The sequence below is a fragment of the Dipodascopsis tothii genome (genome assembly GCF_038497935.1).
Source record: "Dipodascopsis tothii strain CBS 759.85 unplaced genomic scaffold V1510scaffold_7, whole genome shotgun sequence".
Classification (NCBI taxonomy): Eukaryota; Fungi; Ascomycota; class Lipomycetes; order Lipomycetales; family Lipomycetaceae; genus Neoaidaea; species Neoaidaea tothii.
In genome coordinates, this window is record NW_027117991.1 from 309,248 (window position 1) to 326,877 (window position 17,630).

General features: G+C 69.2%; 9 protein-coding genes and 1 non-coding gene across 10 annotated transcripts; 5 read left to right on the top strand and 5 right to left on the bottom strand.

Annotated features, from left to right (window-relative positions):
• Nucleotides 1–4: 4 nt before the first annotated feature.
• Nucleotides 5–2,131, top strand: V1510DRAFT_442449 (SGT1 protein-domain-containing protein; the record flags this gene model as incomplete). The annotated part of the gene is made up of 3 exons (XM_066935649.1): nt 5–188; nt 218–335; nt 367–2,131. 3 exons carry the CDS (start codon nt 5–7, stop codon nt 1,835–1,837), a joined length of 1,773 nt encoding a protein of 590 aa, XP_066790340.1. The 3' UTR covers nt 1,838–2,131.
• Nucleotides 2,132–2,366: 235 nt separating this feature from the next.
• V1510DRAFT_t69 lies at nt 2,367–2,440 on the bottom strand. Its single transcript has one exon. It is a non-coding gene; the product is annotated as a tRNA-Val (tRNA).
• Nucleotides 2,441–2,551: 111 nt separating this feature from the next.
• V1510DRAFT_406396 (uncharacterized protein) lies at nt 2,552–5,076 on the top strand (the record flags this gene model as incomplete). Its single annotated transcript, XM_066932377.1, has 2 exons — nt 2,552–2,995; nt 3,025–5,076. The coding sequence occupies 2 exons, from the start codon at nt 2,552–2,554 to the stop codon at nt 5,074–5,076; spliced, it is 2,496 nt and encodes an 831-aa protein (XP_066790341.1).
• V1510DRAFT_442473 (uncharacterized protein) lies at nt 4,659–5,935 on the bottom strand (the record flags this gene model as incomplete). Its single annotated transcript, XM_066935650.1, has 2 exons — nt 4,659–5,402; nt 5,432–5,935. The coding sequence occupies 2 exons, from the start codon at nt 5,933–5,935 to the stop codon at nt 5,103–5,105; spliced, it is 804 nt and encodes a 267-aa protein (XP_066790342.1). The 3' UTR covers nt 4,659–5,102.
• Nucleotides 5,936–6,217: 282 nt separating this feature from the next.
• V1510DRAFT_413303 (ATP dependent DNA ligase domain-containing protein) lies at nt 6,218–7,693 on the bottom strand. The gene is made up of 2 exons (XM_066933210.1): nt 6,702–7,693; nt 6,218–6,670 (listed from the first exon to the last, which is right to left on the bottom strand). The coding sequence occupies exons 1-2, from the start codon at nt 7,624–7,626 to the stop codon at nt 6,423–6,425; spliced, it is 1,173 nt and encodes a 390-aa protein (XP_066790343.1). The 5' UTR covers nt 7,627–7,693; the 3' UTR covers nt 6,218–6,422.
• Nucleotides 7,694–9,138: 1,445 nt separating this feature from the next.
• Nucleotides 9,139–11,957, top strand: V1510DRAFT_314274 (TIP-1 family-domain-containing protein). Its single transcript, XM_066930756.1, has 4 exons — nt 9,139–9,327; nt 9,899–10,146; nt 10,178–10,947; nt 10,979–11,957. Exons 1-4 carry the CDS (start codon nt 9,214–9,216, stop codon nt 11,779–11,781), a joined length of 1,935 nt encoding a protein of 644 aa, XP_066790344.1. The 5' UTR covers nt 9,139–9,213; the 3' UTR covers nt 11,782–11,957.
• V1510DRAFT_413313 (uncharacterized protein) lies at nt 11,767–12,555 on the bottom strand. Its single transcript, XM_066933211.1, has 2 exons — nt 12,355–12,555; nt 11,767–11,966 (listed from the first exon to the last, which is right to left on the bottom strand). The coding sequence occupies exons 1-2, from the start codon at nt 12,538–12,540 to the stop codon at nt 11,799–11,801; spliced, it is 354 nt and encodes a 117-aa protein (XP_066790345.1). The 5' UTR covers nt 12,541–12,555; the 3' UTR covers nt 11,767–11,798.
• V1510DRAFT_314268 (ribonuclease H-like domain-containing protein) lies at nt 12,297–13,775 on the top strand. Its single transcript, XM_066930755.1, has 2 exons — nt 12,297–12,837; nt 12,869–13,775. The coding sequence occupies exons 1-2, from the start codon at nt 12,557–12,559 to the stop codon at nt 13,521–13,523; spliced, it is 936 nt and encodes a 311-aa protein (XP_066790346.1). The 5' UTR covers nt 12,297–12,556; the 3' UTR covers nt 13,524–13,775.
• Nucleotides 13,776–13,989: 214 nt separating this feature from the next.
• Nucleotides 13,990–14,822, top strand: V1510DRAFT_391379 (uncharacterized protein). Its single transcript, XM_066931775.1, has 2 exons — nt 13,990–14,125; nt 14,159–14,822. The coding sequence occupies exons 1-2, from the start codon at nt 14,027–14,029 to the stop codon at nt 14,741–14,743; spliced, it is 684 nt and encodes a 227-aa protein (XP_066790347.1). The 5' UTR covers nt 13,990–14,026; the 3' UTR covers nt 14,744–14,822.
• Nucleotides 14,790–16,076, bottom strand: V1510DRAFT_314260 (uncharacterized protein). The gene is made up of 2 exons (XM_066930754.1): nt 15,168–16,076; nt 14,790–15,134 (listed from the first exon to the last, which is right to left on the bottom strand). Exons 1-2 carry the CDS (start codon nt 15,596–15,598, stop codon nt 14,837–14,839), a joined length of 729 nt encoding a protein of 242 aa, XP_066790348.1. The 5' UTR covers nt 15,599–16,076; the 3' UTR covers nt 14,790–14,836.
• Nucleotides 16,077–17,630: the final 1,554 nt, after the last annotated feature.

The following is a 17,630-nucleotide window of genomic DNA, read 5'->3' on the forward strand; positions in this document are numbered from 1 at the left end:
AAACATGTCCGTCTTCTCCGGCCTGCGCGACCTGGCCGACGACCGCGCCGACTACCGCGTGTTCTGCACGGCGGGCGGCGCGGACGCGCTGGGGCCGGTGCTGGCGGCCGCCGCCGCGGCGGCGGCCGACTGGGGCGACTACATCTGGCAGCGCGAGTCATTTGCGCTCGCCGCCGGCGAGGACGAAGGTACGGCCCTGCCGATCCCGCTGACCCAGACACCGGCCGGCCGATCCTGTGCGGGTCCACCGAGTACGGCGAGTGCGTGGACGACGAGTGGCTGGTCGTGTATCTGCTGCGCGACCTCTCGCGGCGCTTTCCGGCGACCGCGATCCAGTAAGTCTCGCTGCCGGCGCCGCTGACCCAGAATCGCCGACACAGACGGCGAGTTCCTGCTGATCGAGGCCGCGAATGCGCTGCCGCGCTGGTTGAGCCCGGACAATGCCGAGAACCGTGTGTGGATCGTCGGCGGCGAGCTTTGCGTGGTCCCGGCCGAGCCCGACGGCCCGATCGGCCGCGCGGCCGCGCTGGACTTTGTGGCCACGCGGCCGGCCGAGCTGTACCGCCCGCCGCTACTGCAGCGCGAGGCGTTTGGCCGACTGGCCGACTACCCGGCGGCCGCGCGGCGGTTTGTGCACCGGGCGGCCGTGCGGTTGCCGCGCGCCGCCGCAGGCGTCCTCGCCGCCGACCGCCAGCTGGTCTCGGCCGCAACCGAGGCGTTCCTGCTGCGCGACCCTGGCAGCATGCGGCTGTGTCGGGCCATGGCGACTTTCCCGCCGGAGGACAGCGTGGACTGGGTCGTGCCGCTGCCGCGGCTGCAGTACGCGCAGCTGCGAGCCCAGCGCATCGCCGCGCCGGCGCGGTTCGCGCTGCCGCGGCCGGACGCGCCCGGCTACGCGGCCGCGGAGCTCGGCATGAAGCTGGCGTGCGGCCTGGAGCTGCTCGTGCGCGAATACGGCGCCGGCCGCCGCGCCCAGCCGCGCGACGTCGTCCGCGACCCAGCCTACAAGCGGCATCTGCACGTCCTGCGGCGCGATGGTTTCTTTGCGGCCGCCGAGCCGGGCACGCCCGCGTACCAGCGGCTGACCGAGCGCGCGCGCGAGCTGTTTCTGGCCGCGCGCCCGGGATATTCGCTGGCCGCCCGCGCGGCTGCCGTCGAGCGCCTGCTGGCGGCCGGCGCGACGCTGTCGGACGCCGACGCGGCCGCGGCCGCGGCCGCCGACTCGGACTCGTGGATGGACCTCGACTACGCCGAGTTTGAGCGCACGCTCGACGGCGACGCGGGCCCGGACGTCCCCGACGCCGCCGCCGCTGCCGACATCGCCGACGCCCAGGACAAGGTCAAGTCCATGGTTGACCGGCTGCGCCGGTTCATGGACGACGACCGGGCCGGCCTTGACGGCGCCGAGTTCGACGACGAGCTCTCGTCCGAGTCGGAGCCCGAGCCCGAGCCCGCGGCCAAACCCCGCGACCCGGACGCGCCCCCTGACGACATCGACGAGGACGACTTTCTCGAGTTTTTCCTGCAGGAGGCGCTCAAGCTCTCGCCGGAGGAGATCGCCCAGTACCGCGCCGCGCCAGACTCGGACGCCGACGACGAGGTCGACGACATTCTCCGCCAGCAGCTCCAGGACTCGGGCATCGTGCCGGACACCGATCCCGACTACGCCATTGCCCAGAACATGCTCGAGAGCTTCAAGAGCCAGGCCGGCGCCCCGGGCCCGGCCGGCAACCTGCTCGCGCGGCTGGGCATCCGTCTTCCCCGCGACGACGAGCTCTCGGACGACTCGGACACGGAGCCCGCGAGCGCGGCCGCCAAGGGCAAGGCGCGCGCCTGATTGTACATAGTAACGCCGAAAGCGACTGCCCCGCCGCACGATATGCGGCTCAAATCACTCCGCCGCACCCCATGCGGCTCTAATGCGCACTGTGCGACCCCCGCGCCGCATTCCGTGCGGCTCTAAATGCACGGCGCGCACCCGCGTGACGTGCGGCCCAACGGACGCGCCCTCGTGCGCCACGATCCCCGTCGACGCGGCTGCCCTGAGGGAAGTGCTTCATCACAGATCCTCTCCGAAGGGCAGTTACTCCCGTTGAAGTCGACGCCAGGACTGATGCGGTGCCAACCGACGCTTCAGCCGCACATAGTGCGGCTCATGAGTAACTTGTGTAACAAAGCCGTACATTAGTAACCACCGGCGGTGGCCCAGCAGGGCCGACCACCCTGCAGGCAGCTCCGGATAGGTCTACGCTCTCCCGTGTCTGCTCCTCGGCAGCTACTGTCGATCGGGTCGCCGCTGAAGGCTCGTCAGACCCGACCGCCGTGCCGTCACGCGCTCAGGCCCGGCTGAGCCTGGCAAAAAAAATTGATTCGACCCAGGATCGAACTGGGGACGTTCTGCGTGTTAAGCAGATGCCATAACCAACTAGACCATCGAACCAATTGTGGAAGGGAAAGGGGCCGCGGGAGATAGGACGCGTCGCGTTGCCATGGCAACGGTGTTTATGTTTGGTGCAACGCGCGCACCCCACGTCTTCACCCGACGACAGACATGGCTGTGGACGGCTTTGAGCCGACAGAGACAAACTTTGCGCGGATGGAGGGCGTCGCAGGTGTCGGCGGGGCCGTGCGCGCGTCGGGCGCGCCCGGCGGCGCGTCCGGCAGCAAGGGCGGCCAGCTGCCGGCCACGCCGCTGATCCGGCCAATGTTGCGGGACCGCACAAACGACAACGGCGTGGGCCGGCACGAGTTCACGCCGCTGCTGAAGAGCGCGATCAAGAACTCGCGGGCGCGGGCGGGCGGCGACGCGTCCGAGAGCGCGTTCGAGACGCGGTCGCCCGGCCTGCCGAACGAGTCGTTCGAGGCCGATCTGTCGCTGAGCATGGAGGACCTGACGCGGGGCAGCCTGCGGCGGTCGGCTCCGGCGTCGGCCGCGGGCACGCCGCTCAAGCGGCTGGGCGACGAGCACGCGCTGACGCTGCGCGAACAGGAAAAGGTGCGCACGCCGGGGACGCGCTGACGCAGGCGATCGACGAGATCAAGAAGGAGAACTTTGCGCTCAAGCTCAAGATCTTCTTCCTGACGCAGGAGCTGGACAAGTCGACGCCAGAGGAGTTCAAGACGACGGTGCAGGAGAACGCCGAGATCAAGGCCGAGCAGATGGCGCTGCGGACGGAGCACCAGCGGCTGAAGAAGCTGCTGGAGGCGTCCGAGGCCAAGGCCGAGAAGCTGGTGGCCGAGGTGGCCGCGGGCCTGGCCCAGACGGGCGACGTGGCGGACCGGTCGCAGCTCGAGGACCTGCTGCAGGAGCAGCAGCGCGCGTCGGACGAGCTGTTCGACGCCAAGGCCGAAATCGACCGGCTGCACCGCGAGATGGACGATTACAAGCAGCAGCTGGACGAGTCCGAGGGCGACGCGGGCGAGGCCGAGGAGCTGCGCGAGCTGGTCGACCAGCTGGAGGACGACAAGAGGGACCTGCAGCTCGAGGTGCGCACGCTGACGGCGGACCTGGACGACGCGCGCGAGCGGCTGCAAGCGGCCGAGGCGGCGCTGGCGGCCGGCGCAGCGACTGCCAGCGCCGAGGACGCCGAGGACGCGCGCGCCGAGCTCGCGGCCGAGCGCGCCGGCCGGCTCGAGTACGAGCGCGAGGCCAACGCGCGCGTCGAGGAGCTGCTCAACAAGCTCGCGGCCAGCGAGCGCACGGCCCGCCAGTTCCAGGACGAGGCCAGCGACGCGCGGCGGCAGCTGGCCGAGCTGATCGACGAGCCGCCGCCGCCGCCGCCGGCCGAGCTGCGCGGGCTCCAGGCCGAGCTCGAGATCGCCCAGCGGCGCATCCGCGAGCTCGAGCACGACAAGGTCGTGCTCGCCGTCGAGGCCGAGGACAAGATGGACGCCGTCGTAAGTCCGCCGCCGGACGCGCTGACCCAGATCCACGAAAACAAGAAGCTGTTCGAGTCGACCGAGCACGCGCTCACGGACCTGCAGCGCAGCTCCGGCCAGCTGCCGGCGCTGCAGGCGGTCGAGGCACAGGCGCGGCAGGCGCGCAAGGAGCTCGAGGACGAGCGCGCGCGCGGCAAGCGCGTGTTCGAGAGCCTGACCCGCCAGGTCGCGTCGCTGACGGACAAGCTCGAGCAGCGTACGCGGCTGGTCGAGTCGCTCAACGCGCAGCTCAACCGCGAGGCCGCCACGGCCGTCGGCACGCCCGACGCCGACGACGCCGCCACCGCTCTCCGCGCCGAGCTCGCCGCCGCCCAGGCCCTCGTCGACAGCGAGGCCGGCCTCAAAGAGGCCGCCCAGAAGCGCGCGGACGCGCTCGCCAAGAAGAACGTCGAGCTCAGCAAGGACCTGCAGGCCGCCTCGGCCCGGCTCGAGCGCGGGCGCGACGTGGCCCGGCTCGAGGCCGACCTGCGGGCCGCCGAGGGCCGCGTGCGCGAGCTCGAGGACGCCGCGCCCGGCGCCGAGCTCGACGCCGCCCGCGCCGAGCTCCGCCGGCTGCGCGCGCACGCCGAGGCCCGCGACAAGAAGCACCGCGCCACGCTGCAGTCGCTGGCCGACGAGCGCGAGCGGCTCGTCGGCAAGTACCGCGCGGCCAAGGCCGAGCTGCAAAAGACGGCCGCCACGGCCGACGCCCGCGTCAAGCGCGCCGCCCGCGACGCCGCCCGCGACGTCCGCGACCGCCGCGACCCGGACCGCGTCGCTGCGCTCGAGCGCGAGCTCGACCTCGCCGGCCGCGTCCACCAGTCCGAGCTCAAGGGCCTGGCCATGCAGATCCGGTACCTGCGGGCCAAGAACGAGCGCGACGGCAACTTCCGCCAGGACCTGGCCTTCATGAAGTCCTTCTTCCTGCTCCAGATCGGCAGCTTCGAGGCCTGCAACGAGGCCAACCTGATGATCCTGCAGCAGATCGGCATCTACCCCGCCCGCGACCGCTCCAAGCGGCCGACGTTCCGCGCCGTGGCGACCATGGTCCTGGCCGTCGTGCGCGCGCGGCGCCGCCGCGACGACTGGGACGTGCACGTGCAGGCCAAGGCCCAGCTGCAGCGGTCGTACCAGCGGCTGCGGGCCGACAAATTCTAGGAACTGTACTATTAGAGAATGTAGGATTATGATACACGATCGGCCGCAGCAGCGCCGCTCGGCGCCGCGCCGCTCTCGCTCGCGGCCGCCTTGCTGTCGCCGCCCGCCCGCGACTCGAAGATCTGCTGGAGGTTGTAGCGCTTGAACTGCTCGTAGTCCTCCACCACGGACAAGCCCACCACGCTCTTGAAAATCTCGATCAGGATCAGCCGGTCGTAGTTGGCCAGGTCCACCGTGTGCGGCGCGCCCACCTCGTCGGCCACCAGCTTGATCACGCGGTCCCGCGACATGGTCGTGTGGTTGCGGATCGTCGGCCGGATCGCGTACTGCGTCAGCGCGTCCTCGTGCGGCTCACCTTCAGCGGCGCCACGCCCTCGCCGTGGAAGTGCGGCGCCAGCACCGTCTGCGCCAGCTTGACGAGCTCCTCCTCGTTCGCCGTCGCCGTCAGCGTCACCGGCGACAGCCGCAGCGTGTGCCGCGTCGTTTTGGCGCCCGACGCCAGCGCGTCCGCGCAGATCTTGTGCACGAACTGCGTCGGCACCACCGGCTTGCGCGTCCGGAAGAAGAGCACTGCTGTCAGCGTGCCCGCAAGCAACATACCGCACTCGCACTGCAGCGCCACCGGCGTGAACAGGCTGCCTGTCTTCTTCTGCTTGAGCGCGTCGAGCTCCTTGGCGAGCGACGCCTCGACGTCGTCGCCGTCGTCGTCGTCCGACGCCGCCGTCAGGTCGTACTGCTTCTCGGCCTCCTCATTGAACAGCTCGATCAGCTCCTGCGTGCACTGCCGCTCGTGGTTGCGATTGCACGTCACAAACACGCCCGCCGACCCGGGCAGGATCGACGTCAGCGCCGCCTTCATGTACTGCCGTCAGCCTGCTCCGCGGCCGCGTACCTTGACTTTCTTGTTGCGCTCCTTGCCGCCGGCGCCGCCGCGCTTTCTGTCGGCCATTGTTCGAGATCTGTGGTCGAGAGCGCCGGATCCGCAAATCTTTTTAGCCCGCCGCACGCGGTGCGGCGCACGTGAGCCGCGTCGCGCTGGGAGCTAACCAGCCGCACGCGGTGCGGCTCAGTCTCCGACCCGCGTGTCGTGCGGCTCCCTCGACGAGACCGCATACGCGCGGCTCCGCCTGGCGAGCCCGCCGCCGACCCGTCGGTGCTGCTCGTGGCCAGGCAGCTCTACGGTCCCGGCCTGGCCAGAGGTCCAGCTTCTCGCGGCGGCGCCGCGCGCTCGGCCGTCTACACCAGCCAGCTACGCAGCGCCGGCGGAGCCAGCCGCACGGCCTGCGGCTCAGGTTGCACAAGAGAAGCGTCATGCGGACGGGCGGAAGTCTATCAAACATGCGCGATTAAATGTCCAGTAGCGGCAGCGGCGCCTCTTCGGGGTCTTCCGGCGCGTCCGGCCCGCGCGTTTCCTGTCGCCGGTACAGGTCGGCCAGGAACTCGGGCGTGCTGGCGTCGTCCACGGACTTGTCGTCGCGGCGGCGCACAAACCGCGGGAACCGGATCGACAGGCCCTGGTCCGGGTGCGCGAGGCCGGCCGCTGCCGTGTAGACCGGGCTCAGCGTGATGTCGGCGAAGCGGACCTCCCAGACCTCTGGCGGTCAGCGCGGTCAGCCAGTACGTACCCTGCGGGACCCAGTAGAGCTCCGGAGCGATCGGCGTGTCGAGATCCAGCGGGCAGGCCGTGGTGACGTTGATCGAGTCCTCGGCGTACTTGTCGGTGATCTCCTGGTAGAACGCGTCGGTGAAGCCGGACATGCACTTGCAGACCGCGTGGAGCATGCCCGAGTCCGGGTCGCGCACGGCGAGCAGGATCGGCGACCACCACTTGGCCTTGCGGCCCTGGCCGTGCCAGCCGCCGACGGGGACGAGGTCGAGCGAGTCCGCGCCCGAGTCGTAGTCCTTTTTGACCTTCAGCCACGACTCGAGCCGGCGGTCGGGCTCGTACGACGCCAGCAGCGGCCGCCGCCGGCCGTCGTCGACGTGGTCGAGCAGCTTGACCATCAGGCCCTCGCAGCGCGCGGCGACCGCGTCGCGAAAGAACGCGGCCACCGCGTCCGTGTCTGCGGCCGCAGCGTCGATGCTGCGGACGGGCGCGAACTCCAGCGGCAGCTCGACAAACGTGCCCCGCAGCAGCTCGCGCCGCTCGCGCAGCGGCCGGTCCAGCAGGGCGACGCCGTCGAGGTACATGAGGTCGAACGCGTAGAGGCAGACCGAGACCGAGACCGAGCCGGCGTCGACGTCCTTGCGGCCACGGCCGGCCAGCGCCTGGAACGACCGCGCGGCGCCCGTCGCCCGGTCGATCGCGACCAGCTCGCCGTCGAGCACGAACGACGACGCCGTGCCGCGGAACCGCGGCACCAGCGCGACCACGTCGGGGTACTTGTCCGTCATGTTTTCCAGGTGCCGGCTGAACAGCGACACGGACCCGTCCGCGCCGCAGTGGACCTGCGCGCGCTGGCCGTCGTACTTGAACTCGCACGCCAGCTGCGCGTCCTCGGGCACGCGCGCGACGACTTCGCCGACGTCGCGCGTGATCGCGCCCAGCATCGGCAGCAACGGCACGTGCACCGCCAGCGGGCACCGCGCCGGCAGCTCGGCCACCGGATGCTCGAGCAGCGCGGCCACGACGTCGTCGTAGCTCGGGTGCCGCACGTACGTCTGCCGCACGGCCGCCTCCGCGGCGGCCAGCGTGTCGGCGGACGGCGCGGGCTCCGCGTCGAACGCAAACGCCCGCGCGAGCGCGACCAGCATCGTGCTCTTGACGGCGCCGATGCGCAGATGCGCGACCAGCGTGCGCGCCAGGTACCGCACCTCGGGCCCGCGCGCGCGGATCAGCAGCCGCTCGATCAGGCCCTGCTTGGTTTTGACGCTGGACGCGCCTTTGGTCGTCGCGATCTGCATCAGAGTGGCGTACACCCCAGCCACCGTCAGCCGCGCCGGCTCCACCAGCGTCTTGACGGCGACCTTGGCCTCGAACGCGGCGTCGCCGATGTCGCCGTGCTTGGCGTACAGCGTGCGCAGCGCCGCCGGCGACATCTGCGTGACCGCGCGCAGCGCCCGGAACACCGTCGCGCCGCCGATGCCGAGCTCGACCGCCTTGTAGGCCGGCGCCAGCGCGTTGGTGCTCAGCCACACCACCGGCCGCACCGCCGCACGGTCCACGCGCAGCAGCAGGCGCAGGCAGTTGGCCAGTGCGTTGACGATCCGGATCCGCGACCGCGTTGCGTCGATCTGCACAAACGCCTGGGCGAGCAGCGCGTACGGCGCGGCGCCGGCGGGCGCGACGACCGCGGCCGCGGCCGCGACGTCGAACGCAGCGGGCTCGACGTCGAAAACGAGCCTGGAAATGGCGTCGTAGACGCCTGTGTCGGCCGAACGGCCGAACGCGGGCGAAGCTTTTGGCGCGGCGTCGACGGCCGCGCCGGCGGCAGCGCCAGCGGTGCCTTCGGCGGGGTCGCCCCTGAGCCCGGGCTCGCGCTTGACCCCGGCTTCGCTCTCAACGGCCGGCTCGTCTGCAGCTCCCTCGGTCTTGACAGCCTCGATCTGCCCTTGGGCCGCCTCCTCCGGCTCCGTCTTGACCGCTGCCTCGGCCTGGTCCGTCCCGGACACACCCGCACGCCTCTCGGAGCCCCCAGATGCTGATCCACTCCCTTCGGCGGCGCTCCCGGCCGCCTCGGCCGCCTCCAGATCAAACTGCTGCTGGAGCCGACGCGCCATCTCCTCGTCGCTCTCGGTCACTGCGGCCGATCCGGCCGGCCGGTTGCTCGGCCCATCCTCCCGGGCCTTGCCCTTCGACGCAGCGTCCTTCCGACCAAAGAAAAAGTCTAGTGTTCGTGTTTGGCCTGGCCGGCCCTGCTCCGCCGCCGGCCGCTTGCGCTTTCCGGACGGGCTGTTGGTCGCCCGGTTGCCCATCGCACGGCCATACGCGTCTTGATCGATTGCGTACGTCCAGGGCTATGCGTCGTGTGCGTCTCCGACGCTGTCAAGCTGTGCCGCCCGCGCTGTCTGCGGTGCTGTGGCCGCGTCGTGCTTTGATGCGGTCTGTCGTGTCCCAACCGCCAAATCCACATCGCGAGATTGACGGCCGTACCAAACAGCCCGCACTACACACTCAGCCCACCCACTCTGGCGGCCATGGCCACCGTTACCGAGTACATCAATGCCACCGTGGGCGGGGTCGACGGTCTCGATAAGCTGGACGCTCTCATTGCCAGTCTGGATCAGGAACAGCTCCAGATATCCCGCGAGGTAGGTTCAAGCCGGGTCGGCTATGCTGCTCGTTCGGCTGCCGGAGATCGATCGCCGCGAACCGAGCGCCCGCCCGCCGGACTGCTGCTGGGCTGCTCGGCGTCGGCGAGCAGAGACGCCGCGTGGCGACTCTGCTGGCGCAGGGCCGGCCAAAGGCCAGCAGATGTTGTCTACTCGAGCCGGCAGCCTTCTGGCGTCTGCCGAGCGCCAGCGACGGCTCCGCGGCGGTGCAGTGACGGCGTCGCGGGCGAGTGCGCTGCGCCAGTCGGGCGACGCGCTGTGCGACGGCTGTGAGCCGCATGTCGTGCGGCTCAGGTTACACCAGCAGCACCCAATGCGGCTGCCTGCATACACTGCTGCGCCGCATGTCGTGCGGCGCAGGGGCACCGGAGTCGCCGCCGGGGGTCCGTGCGGCTATATGCTTTCAGCAGGCGACCGTCCGGGACGGCTCCGTCGGGAGCAGCTCTGCAGGCCCTGGATCGTGCGCGCCTGGCGGAGGCAGGCGTCTCCGCGAAGCCGCACAAGCCCACACCATATAGCCGCATATAGCCGCCGAACCCGCTGACCGCAGATCGCGTCCGCCGAGGAACGCATCGAGGCCGAGCGGCAGCAGCTCGTGGCCAATACCGCGCGGATCACCGACAAGATCTCCGAGTTCAAGACCGAGCATGCCGTGCTGAAAGACAACGTGGCCGAGGCCGAGGCCACGTTCGCCCAGGCCGACTTCGTGGGCCCGCTCGAGACGCTGCTAGCCGAGCTGGCGCGGTACGAGGCTGCCCGCGACTATTTCACCATCGTCCGCGACGTGCTGACAGTGTGGTATGTGGCGCCACGGACGCGCTGACCGCAGCGACGAGGCCGAGGCCAAGGTCCTCGAGGACACGACCGGCGCGTTGGCGGACTACGACGCGCTGGCCGCGGTCGAGGCCAAGGTGGGCGAGCTCGCGGGCGCGGCCGGGCTGCGGCTGGTCGAGTTTGTCGCGGCCGCGCGTGCGCGGCTGTGGCAGGCCATGAAGGCCACGCTGTACCGGGACCTGCGCTCGGAGCTGGCCGACATTGGCTGGCCGCGGGCGGTGCGCACGCAGAAACAGTCGCCCGCGTTCGACCGCTCGTTCGAGCGGCTGCTGGCGTTCCAGTTCGGCGGCCGCGCACGCGGCCCGGCCGACGAGGCCGTCTACGCGTTCGAGGTGCTCGCCCTCGACCTGGACGTCCGGTTCCGGTTCCACTTCGAGACGCCGCGCGAGACCAACCGCGCCGACAAGCCCGAGTGGTTCTTCACGCACTTTGTCGGCGCGCTCGAGGACCACCAGGGCTTTCTCGAGGCGTACGTGCAGCAGCTGCTCGACGACAGCACGGTTGTGCAGCGGCGCGAGGCCGTGCACGAGCTCATCACGGCGTTCCTGCCGTCGGTCCGGCGCAAGCTCGAGGAGCTGATCCCGGCCGTGCTGCATGACCCGCAGCTGCTGAGCCACCTGATGCTCGAGAGCATGAAGTTCGACGACGGCCTGCGCGAAGCGTACCTTTACGCGCCGTTCGGCGCCGACACCTGGCACGGCGTGACCGGCGACATGGTGGCCCACGTCGACTGGTTCGAGGCGTGGCTCTCGGTAGAGAAGGAGTGTAAGTGCGCGCGCGACGCCGCTGACCGCAGTCGCCCTGGGGCGCTACCAGACCATCGTCTCGGCCGACGACGCATGGACGATCGAGGCCGAGGGCATCGACGCCGCCGAAACGAACCCGACGCGGTCGGCCGTGCGGCTCAAGGACCTGCTCGAGACCATCACCCAGCTCTACCGGCCGCTGCATTCGTTTGCCCACCAGCTGCGCTTCCTGACCGACATCCAGATCGCCATCCTCGACTCGTACCACGAGAAGCTTTCGCTGTCGCTCGACGCCTTCGAGACGCTCACATCGAGCATCATGCGCGCCGTCTCGGGCGTCTCGGCCGCGCGCGAGGACGAGCGCCGGCGCACGGTCGGCGGCGTCGCCGGCGTCGAGCGTCTCTGCCGCGTGCTCTGCTCGGGCGTCCACGTCCACGACGCTCTGCGCGACTGGGGCGAGGACATCCTCTTCCTCGAGCTCCACAGCGAGCTCAACGAGCGCGTCGCCCGCAACCGCGGCGTCATCCCCGACACCGACAAGGCCCTGGGCATCGCCGACAAGCTGCCCGCCACTGTCGCCGAGGACGGCACCATGTTCGACGAGATCATCGCCGCCTACAGTCGGCTCAACGCCCGCGCCGAGGGCCTCATCGTCCGCCACCTCCAGCGCGAGGTCCAGCGCGCCTACAAGGCCGATCCCTCGGCACGCGACCTGCGCTCCAAGGAGGCCATGCTCGAGGTCGCCAAGACCAGCGACGACGTCAAGGAGATACTCCTCTTTCTGTCGGCTACGCTCTCGCCCCCACTGTTCAAGCGGGTCACTCTGACCGTCGACCGCTCGTTCCAGAACTAGATAGCATTGTACACTACTCATTTTTTCTTGAAGTCCTGCTTCAGCTCGTCCAGGAAGATCCGCCCAAACCGACGGGCCTCCTCGACGTGCCGCTGCTGCGTGATGTCCCGCGCCAGACCGGGCAGGTCCGTCACGCGGCCGTGGAACGCGCGCACGACGCGGTGGAACGTGGCCGACTCGAGGAGCTGCTGTCAGCGCGTTCTTGAGCCGCACGTTGTGCGGCATATAGCCGCCGCGCCCCGTGGCCACGGCCATATAGCCGCACTGGCCTCCGGCGGCGGCTCCCCAAGGCGTTGCCGGTGGGCATATAGCCGCAGACTTGATCTGCGGCTACATACTTGCACAAAGGCACTCAGCGCCACCGTGGGCTAGACGGTCGCCGCATGGCACCCTGTGGGCCATCTAGGCTCGCGGGTTTCGCCGCCGGAAGCTCATCGCATGTGTCCTGGCGGCGCCTTGACAGCAGCTCCGTCAACTGTCCGGCGGGTCGCACACAAATCAGCCTCCCCGGCGGAGCCGCCAAGCCAGCATCCATGCCGCCCCAGGCCGTCTCTATCCTCGCCTCGAACTCACCTTGCGCGTCAGGAACTCCTGCACAAATCGCTGCCACATGTCGTTGCCGACGTTGCCGTCGCTGGGAGAGTAGTCACGGAGAAATCTGTGGTTAAGAGAAAGTCCAACCGACATCGACTCGACACCGCCAAACGTCCACGCCGGCTCACACCCGCAGCTGTACGCTACCGCAGCCGGGCAACACATCGACGGACCGTGCGCAATGGTGTCCGACGGCGCGTCGGAGCCGGCCGCCGCGGTGTCGGCCGAGACAGCCGGAACAGAGCCCAACGACGCGGGCCAGACGAACACGGACGCTGCGGCCCCCGGAACCACTGCGACCGTGGCGCTGGCCACTGCCGAGAACGCCCAGGTGGAGACAGCCACGGGCGAGGCTACAGACGCGGCAGTACCGGTCTACGACGCCGCCGGATCGGCCGATCTGCCCGACGCCCTCGCAGCTCTTTCGCTTTCCAGCGCCGTCCGCGAGCTGCGCACGCCAGTGTAAGTCTGTCGCCGACCTGGCTGACCCCAGCCGGTACGTGCTCTGCATGGACATTGAGGCCACATTCGAGAACCGGGCGCGGTTCCTGTCAAACACGCACGAAGTTATCGAGCTCGCCGTCGTCTTGGTCGACCTCCACACCGGCGCACGCGACGAATTCCACACCTACGTCCGGCCGACACGGGCCTCGTTGACGCCGCTGTGCACGGAGCTGACTGGAATCTCTCCCGCCGAGCTACGCGCGGCGCCGTCGTTTAAACAGGCTATGACCGCTCTGGCCGAATTTCTGGACCGCCATCCCGAGGCCGTCCGCGGATCGCGCGCCGACCGCAGCCCGTCGGCCACCTGTATGTGGGTCACAGACGGCTCAGCCGACATCGATCGGTTCCTGGCCGCCCGCTCGTGCAAGGTCAACAACTACCGCCTGCCGGCGTTCTTTGAAGGCGCCTACATCGACCTCAAGCAGCTCTTCCGCGCTTGCAAGAAAGAGCGCGTGCACCGCACTCTTACAGACATGCTCGGCTACTGGCGTCTGCCGTTCAGTGGCCGCCAGCACAATGGCTTGGACGACGCACGGGCAGTTGCCCAGATCGTCGAGCTCTTAATCGACGACGGCCATTTGCTGCGCCCCAACCGCGCCATCTACCTCGGCCGCAAGCTGGACTTCACGGCCCGCGTTATATGAGTAGCTACAATAGAGAACGAGTGCCAAGATTGACACGCGGATCTGCCAGGCGGTTTGGTCAATGTTGGCTGGCTGGGGTGTTCTGGACGCCATTTGCGCAGCGGACGACGCCGCTGCGACAGCTGTAGACACCCAATGCGACAGTGCTAGCGAAACACAGGCGCCAGCCTGCCAGCCGGCTTGCCCGGGCGCGTCGGCTGGCCGGACGGCGGCAAATTGATGAGACAGAGGCACTGTGGCTGGTGAGCTCTGCTCTGTGGCAGTGCAGAGCCGGTACGTTGCCAGAGCGGTTGCCACGTTGTCGCAGCCGAGCTGCTATACTCGACCGGCAGCTCGGCCATCCCGGCCACGGCCGTGCGAGTCGTCGGGAGTGGCTTCGTGCGCTGTCCACCGGCCGGTCGCCACGCTTGGTGTGGCGCCCCTTCTGGGTATATTACTATCGCGAAATTTTCGACCAACTTCGACACATTCGACACGCCCGACGAGGTATCCACAACGCCAAGATGAGCAGCATGAGCTTGCGGCCTCCGACCGAGACAGAGCGGAACCAGGAGGCCACTCTCTACATCGGCAACATCGACGACGGCGTGACGGACGCGATGGTAGGCGACCCGCAGCGGGCAAGCTAACCGCAGATCTGGGAGCTCATGATCCAGGCCGGCCCGGTGATGAACGTGCACCTGCCCAAGAACCGGATCACGATGGCGCACCAGGGCTTTGGGTTCGTCGAGTACGCGACCGAGAAGGACGCCGAGTACGCGGCCAACGTGATGAACCAGACGCGGCTCTTCGGCAAGCCGATCCGGGTCAACAAGGCCGCGGCCAGCAAGACGAAGGCCATCGAGGTCGGCGCAGAGCTGTTCGTGGGCAACCTGGACCCGCTCGTCGACGAGAAGATGCTGTTCGAGGTCTTTTCGCGGTTCGGGCACCTTGTGGCGCCGCCCAAGATCGCGCGTGACGACACGATGGGGTCCAAGGGCTACGGCTTTGTCTCGTTTGACTCGTTCGACTCGAGCGACGCTGCGATCGAGGCTATGAATGGCCAGTTCCTCATGAACAAGGCGTGCACGGTCGCGTACGCGTTCAAGAAGGACGGCAAGGGCGAGCGCCACGGCGACCAGGCCGAGCGCCTGCTGGCCGACCAGGCCAAGAAGAACAACTACTCAGTGCAGGCGGCCGTGCTGGCGAGCGCCGGCCTGCCGCCGTCGTTTGGCTACTAGGCGCCCGGCGCCGTCGTTCGGTCAGCCGGCCGGACCGGCATGTATTGTACTATAGAGCAAGCCCGCGGGCATCCCCATGCGCCAGCGCGCGTCTTACAGCGCCAGCGAGTACGAGTACTCGTCCTCGACGTTCTGCGAGACCCACAGCACGATGCACGACAGCATCAGTAGGCCGTTCGCGACCACGTTCGAGATGCCAAAGTAGAGCGTCGACAGCGGGTAGTCCGGGATCAGGTACTTGATGATCAGGACCACGATCGAGCCGGCAAAGCCACCGGCAAGGAGAGCAAAGCCCATGAACAGCACCAGCCGCGCCTTCCACGCCACGCCCGAGCCCGAGAACGAGAACGAGGCGTCGTTATTGAGCCGGCTCTTGTCGATCGAGTTGATGCTGCCGTTAGCCGCGCCCCCCGCAGACACTTACACAATGATGCCCATCACCGAGCACAGCGCCGGAAGCCAGTCAACAAACCGGACATGCACCTCCGACGTGTTGACCGTGTGCGAGTAGATGGCACTGTCGAGAAAGAACCAGAAGCCAAGCGCAAACAGGCCGCCGGCGGTGTACACACCCGCCGCCCGCACGTTCTCGCTGGACGGCAGCTGGAAGATATCCGGAAACCGGAAGAGCTTGTTGTCCGTCGCCATGTCGTTCGTCGTCGTCTGTGTCGGCGTCTGTCGTCTGCGTCGTCGGTGCCGATCGCATGCGTCGTTATCAGCGGTGGAGGCCGAAGATCCGGGTAACGTTCGTTGTCCTGGCAACCGTTGCCCTGGAAACGCCGCAGCCCGTCTAGATCGCGCGAGCCGCACGAGCCGCGCGCCCCACTGCACCGCCGCCACAGCCACGAGCCGCATGAAGTGCGGCGCGCACGAGCCCGCGGCGATCGGCCGCCAACCCGATCGTCTAGTGCCAGACGGTGCGCCCGTCTCCTGCCAGCGCCTCTCGGCACCCAGAGCTCAGCGCCGCTGGCGCCCGCAATCGGCACTTGTCTCGCTCCATTGGCCGCAGCCCCCCGCTGTCCACTGCCGCGTTTTGCGCCCTACAGCCCCTTAACTACAACCCTCCCTGAAATTTTATCACCATTCTGGCGTGCCTCTGCTACGCACGCTGCGCCATAGACGTCAGTTTAGGGTGTTCAAGGGGTTCGAGCTCGTGCAGACTCGTCGGCGCTTGCCCACGATGCAGTCCAGTGGCGAGCGGCCGCCAGGCCCACCTGCTTGAGACGTTTGCCGCATGAGCACGCCGATACGAGGGATCTAGTCGGGTCCAGCCAGCCTCATACGTCCGTCACCCAGCCGCGCGGGAGCCAGCTGCCACGTAGCGCGCGTCCAAGGAGCGGCGTGCAACGGGGCGACCAGTCGAGACCGTCGCATATGTCCGAAGTGTAGCCACTAAGGGCGCGACGGCTCGGATCCCAAATTGGTCTTCCGTTAGTCTAACCCGCCACTGTTCGGACGCACAGTGGCACGGGCCGTGGCGCTGCACGACCGAATTAGACTGACGTCTGCGGACTGAGGGTGCCTGGCGGCCGGCGACTCGGACAGGTGGCCAGCCGTGAGAGAGAGAGGAGGCGGCGGCGCCTGGTCCGGTCCGCTGGGGTGCCAGTCACTGTGTCGTCAACAGCCTGTCACTGCCAAGCCAGGACGCGCTACGAACCGCGCCGTCGATCGCGACGCATTTATCCGCCCTCTGAGTGACTACAGCTGGCCGCCGGTGTCGGCCATTGCCTGTGCGGGCCGTATACAATGAGTGGCGGCAGAGGAGACCGAGATTACCGGGGTTCGAGCGGCATGTCTAGTCGGCCGAGCGCATGGCCAGTAGGACCGGCGCGCGGGCATACGGGGCCAATTCGCGTCGGACGGCGCGATTCGCGACTGCTCCGACAGCAGTCCGGCGTCGATCGTATGCGCAGACTCGGCCGCCGAGTCCAGCTACTCCGCAATTGCGGCGGAGGCTCGTCGGCCCGGGTGCGGACCCGGCATCGCCGACGCCGTACGTCCGCCGGAATCACGGCACGCCGCAGACATCCGGGGCCCCGCGCAGCCGACGCCGGCCGACGGCCGCCCGCCGCCGGCGCTGACAATACGCGTGCGACTATTGGCGGGGGCGGCGAACATGTTACCCGGTGGCTGATGTATCGTTACCCGGACTAATCTACCGCGCTCTAGACGCGCACCCGCGCGCACAGGACCTCATGGCTACCGACGAGCTCTCCTACGCGGCCGTACAGCGCATCCATCGTGAGTTCCGGCAGTTCACAGGAGCGTACGTGGATGCGCGGCCGCGGCTGCGCAGCGCGGAGGCGGCGGCCGAGCTGCGGGCACGCTACGGCGTGCTGGCGCGGGCCGTCCAGGGGGGCGCGGACGGGCCGGACGAGCCGGCCGTGCCGAGCGGTGAGGCGGCTGCGCCGCATGAGCCGCGTGAGCCGCATGAGCCGCACAAACCGCCGCACAAGGCGCACACGCGCGCGCCCGCACGCGACGCCCCCCCACGTCGGCGAGGTCGTCCGCCGGGACGCGCCAGCCGCGGCCGCCCAGGCCGGCCGCCTGGACGACCCCCCCAGCCCGTGGCGGCGGCACCGGCGCCGGCGGCCGCGCCCGGCCGCAGCAGCGGCGTGCTCGCGTGCGAGACACTCGTCTGGCGCCGCGTGGCGCCTCGTCGCCGACCGCCGCGGCCACTGGACGTCGACTACCTTTGGGCCATACACTGGCGCAACGCGCGCCTGGGCGCGCGGCGCGCCGCGCCCGCGCCCCGCGTGTTCCTGGCGCGCTGTCTGCGCGCGGCCACCTGTACCTAGCAATGCACGCCGGCGAACGGCAGTGGTGGGATTAGCAAACTTACCCGGACGGGTCGGGAGCCTGGCCTCGGATCTCGGCCGGCGGTCGG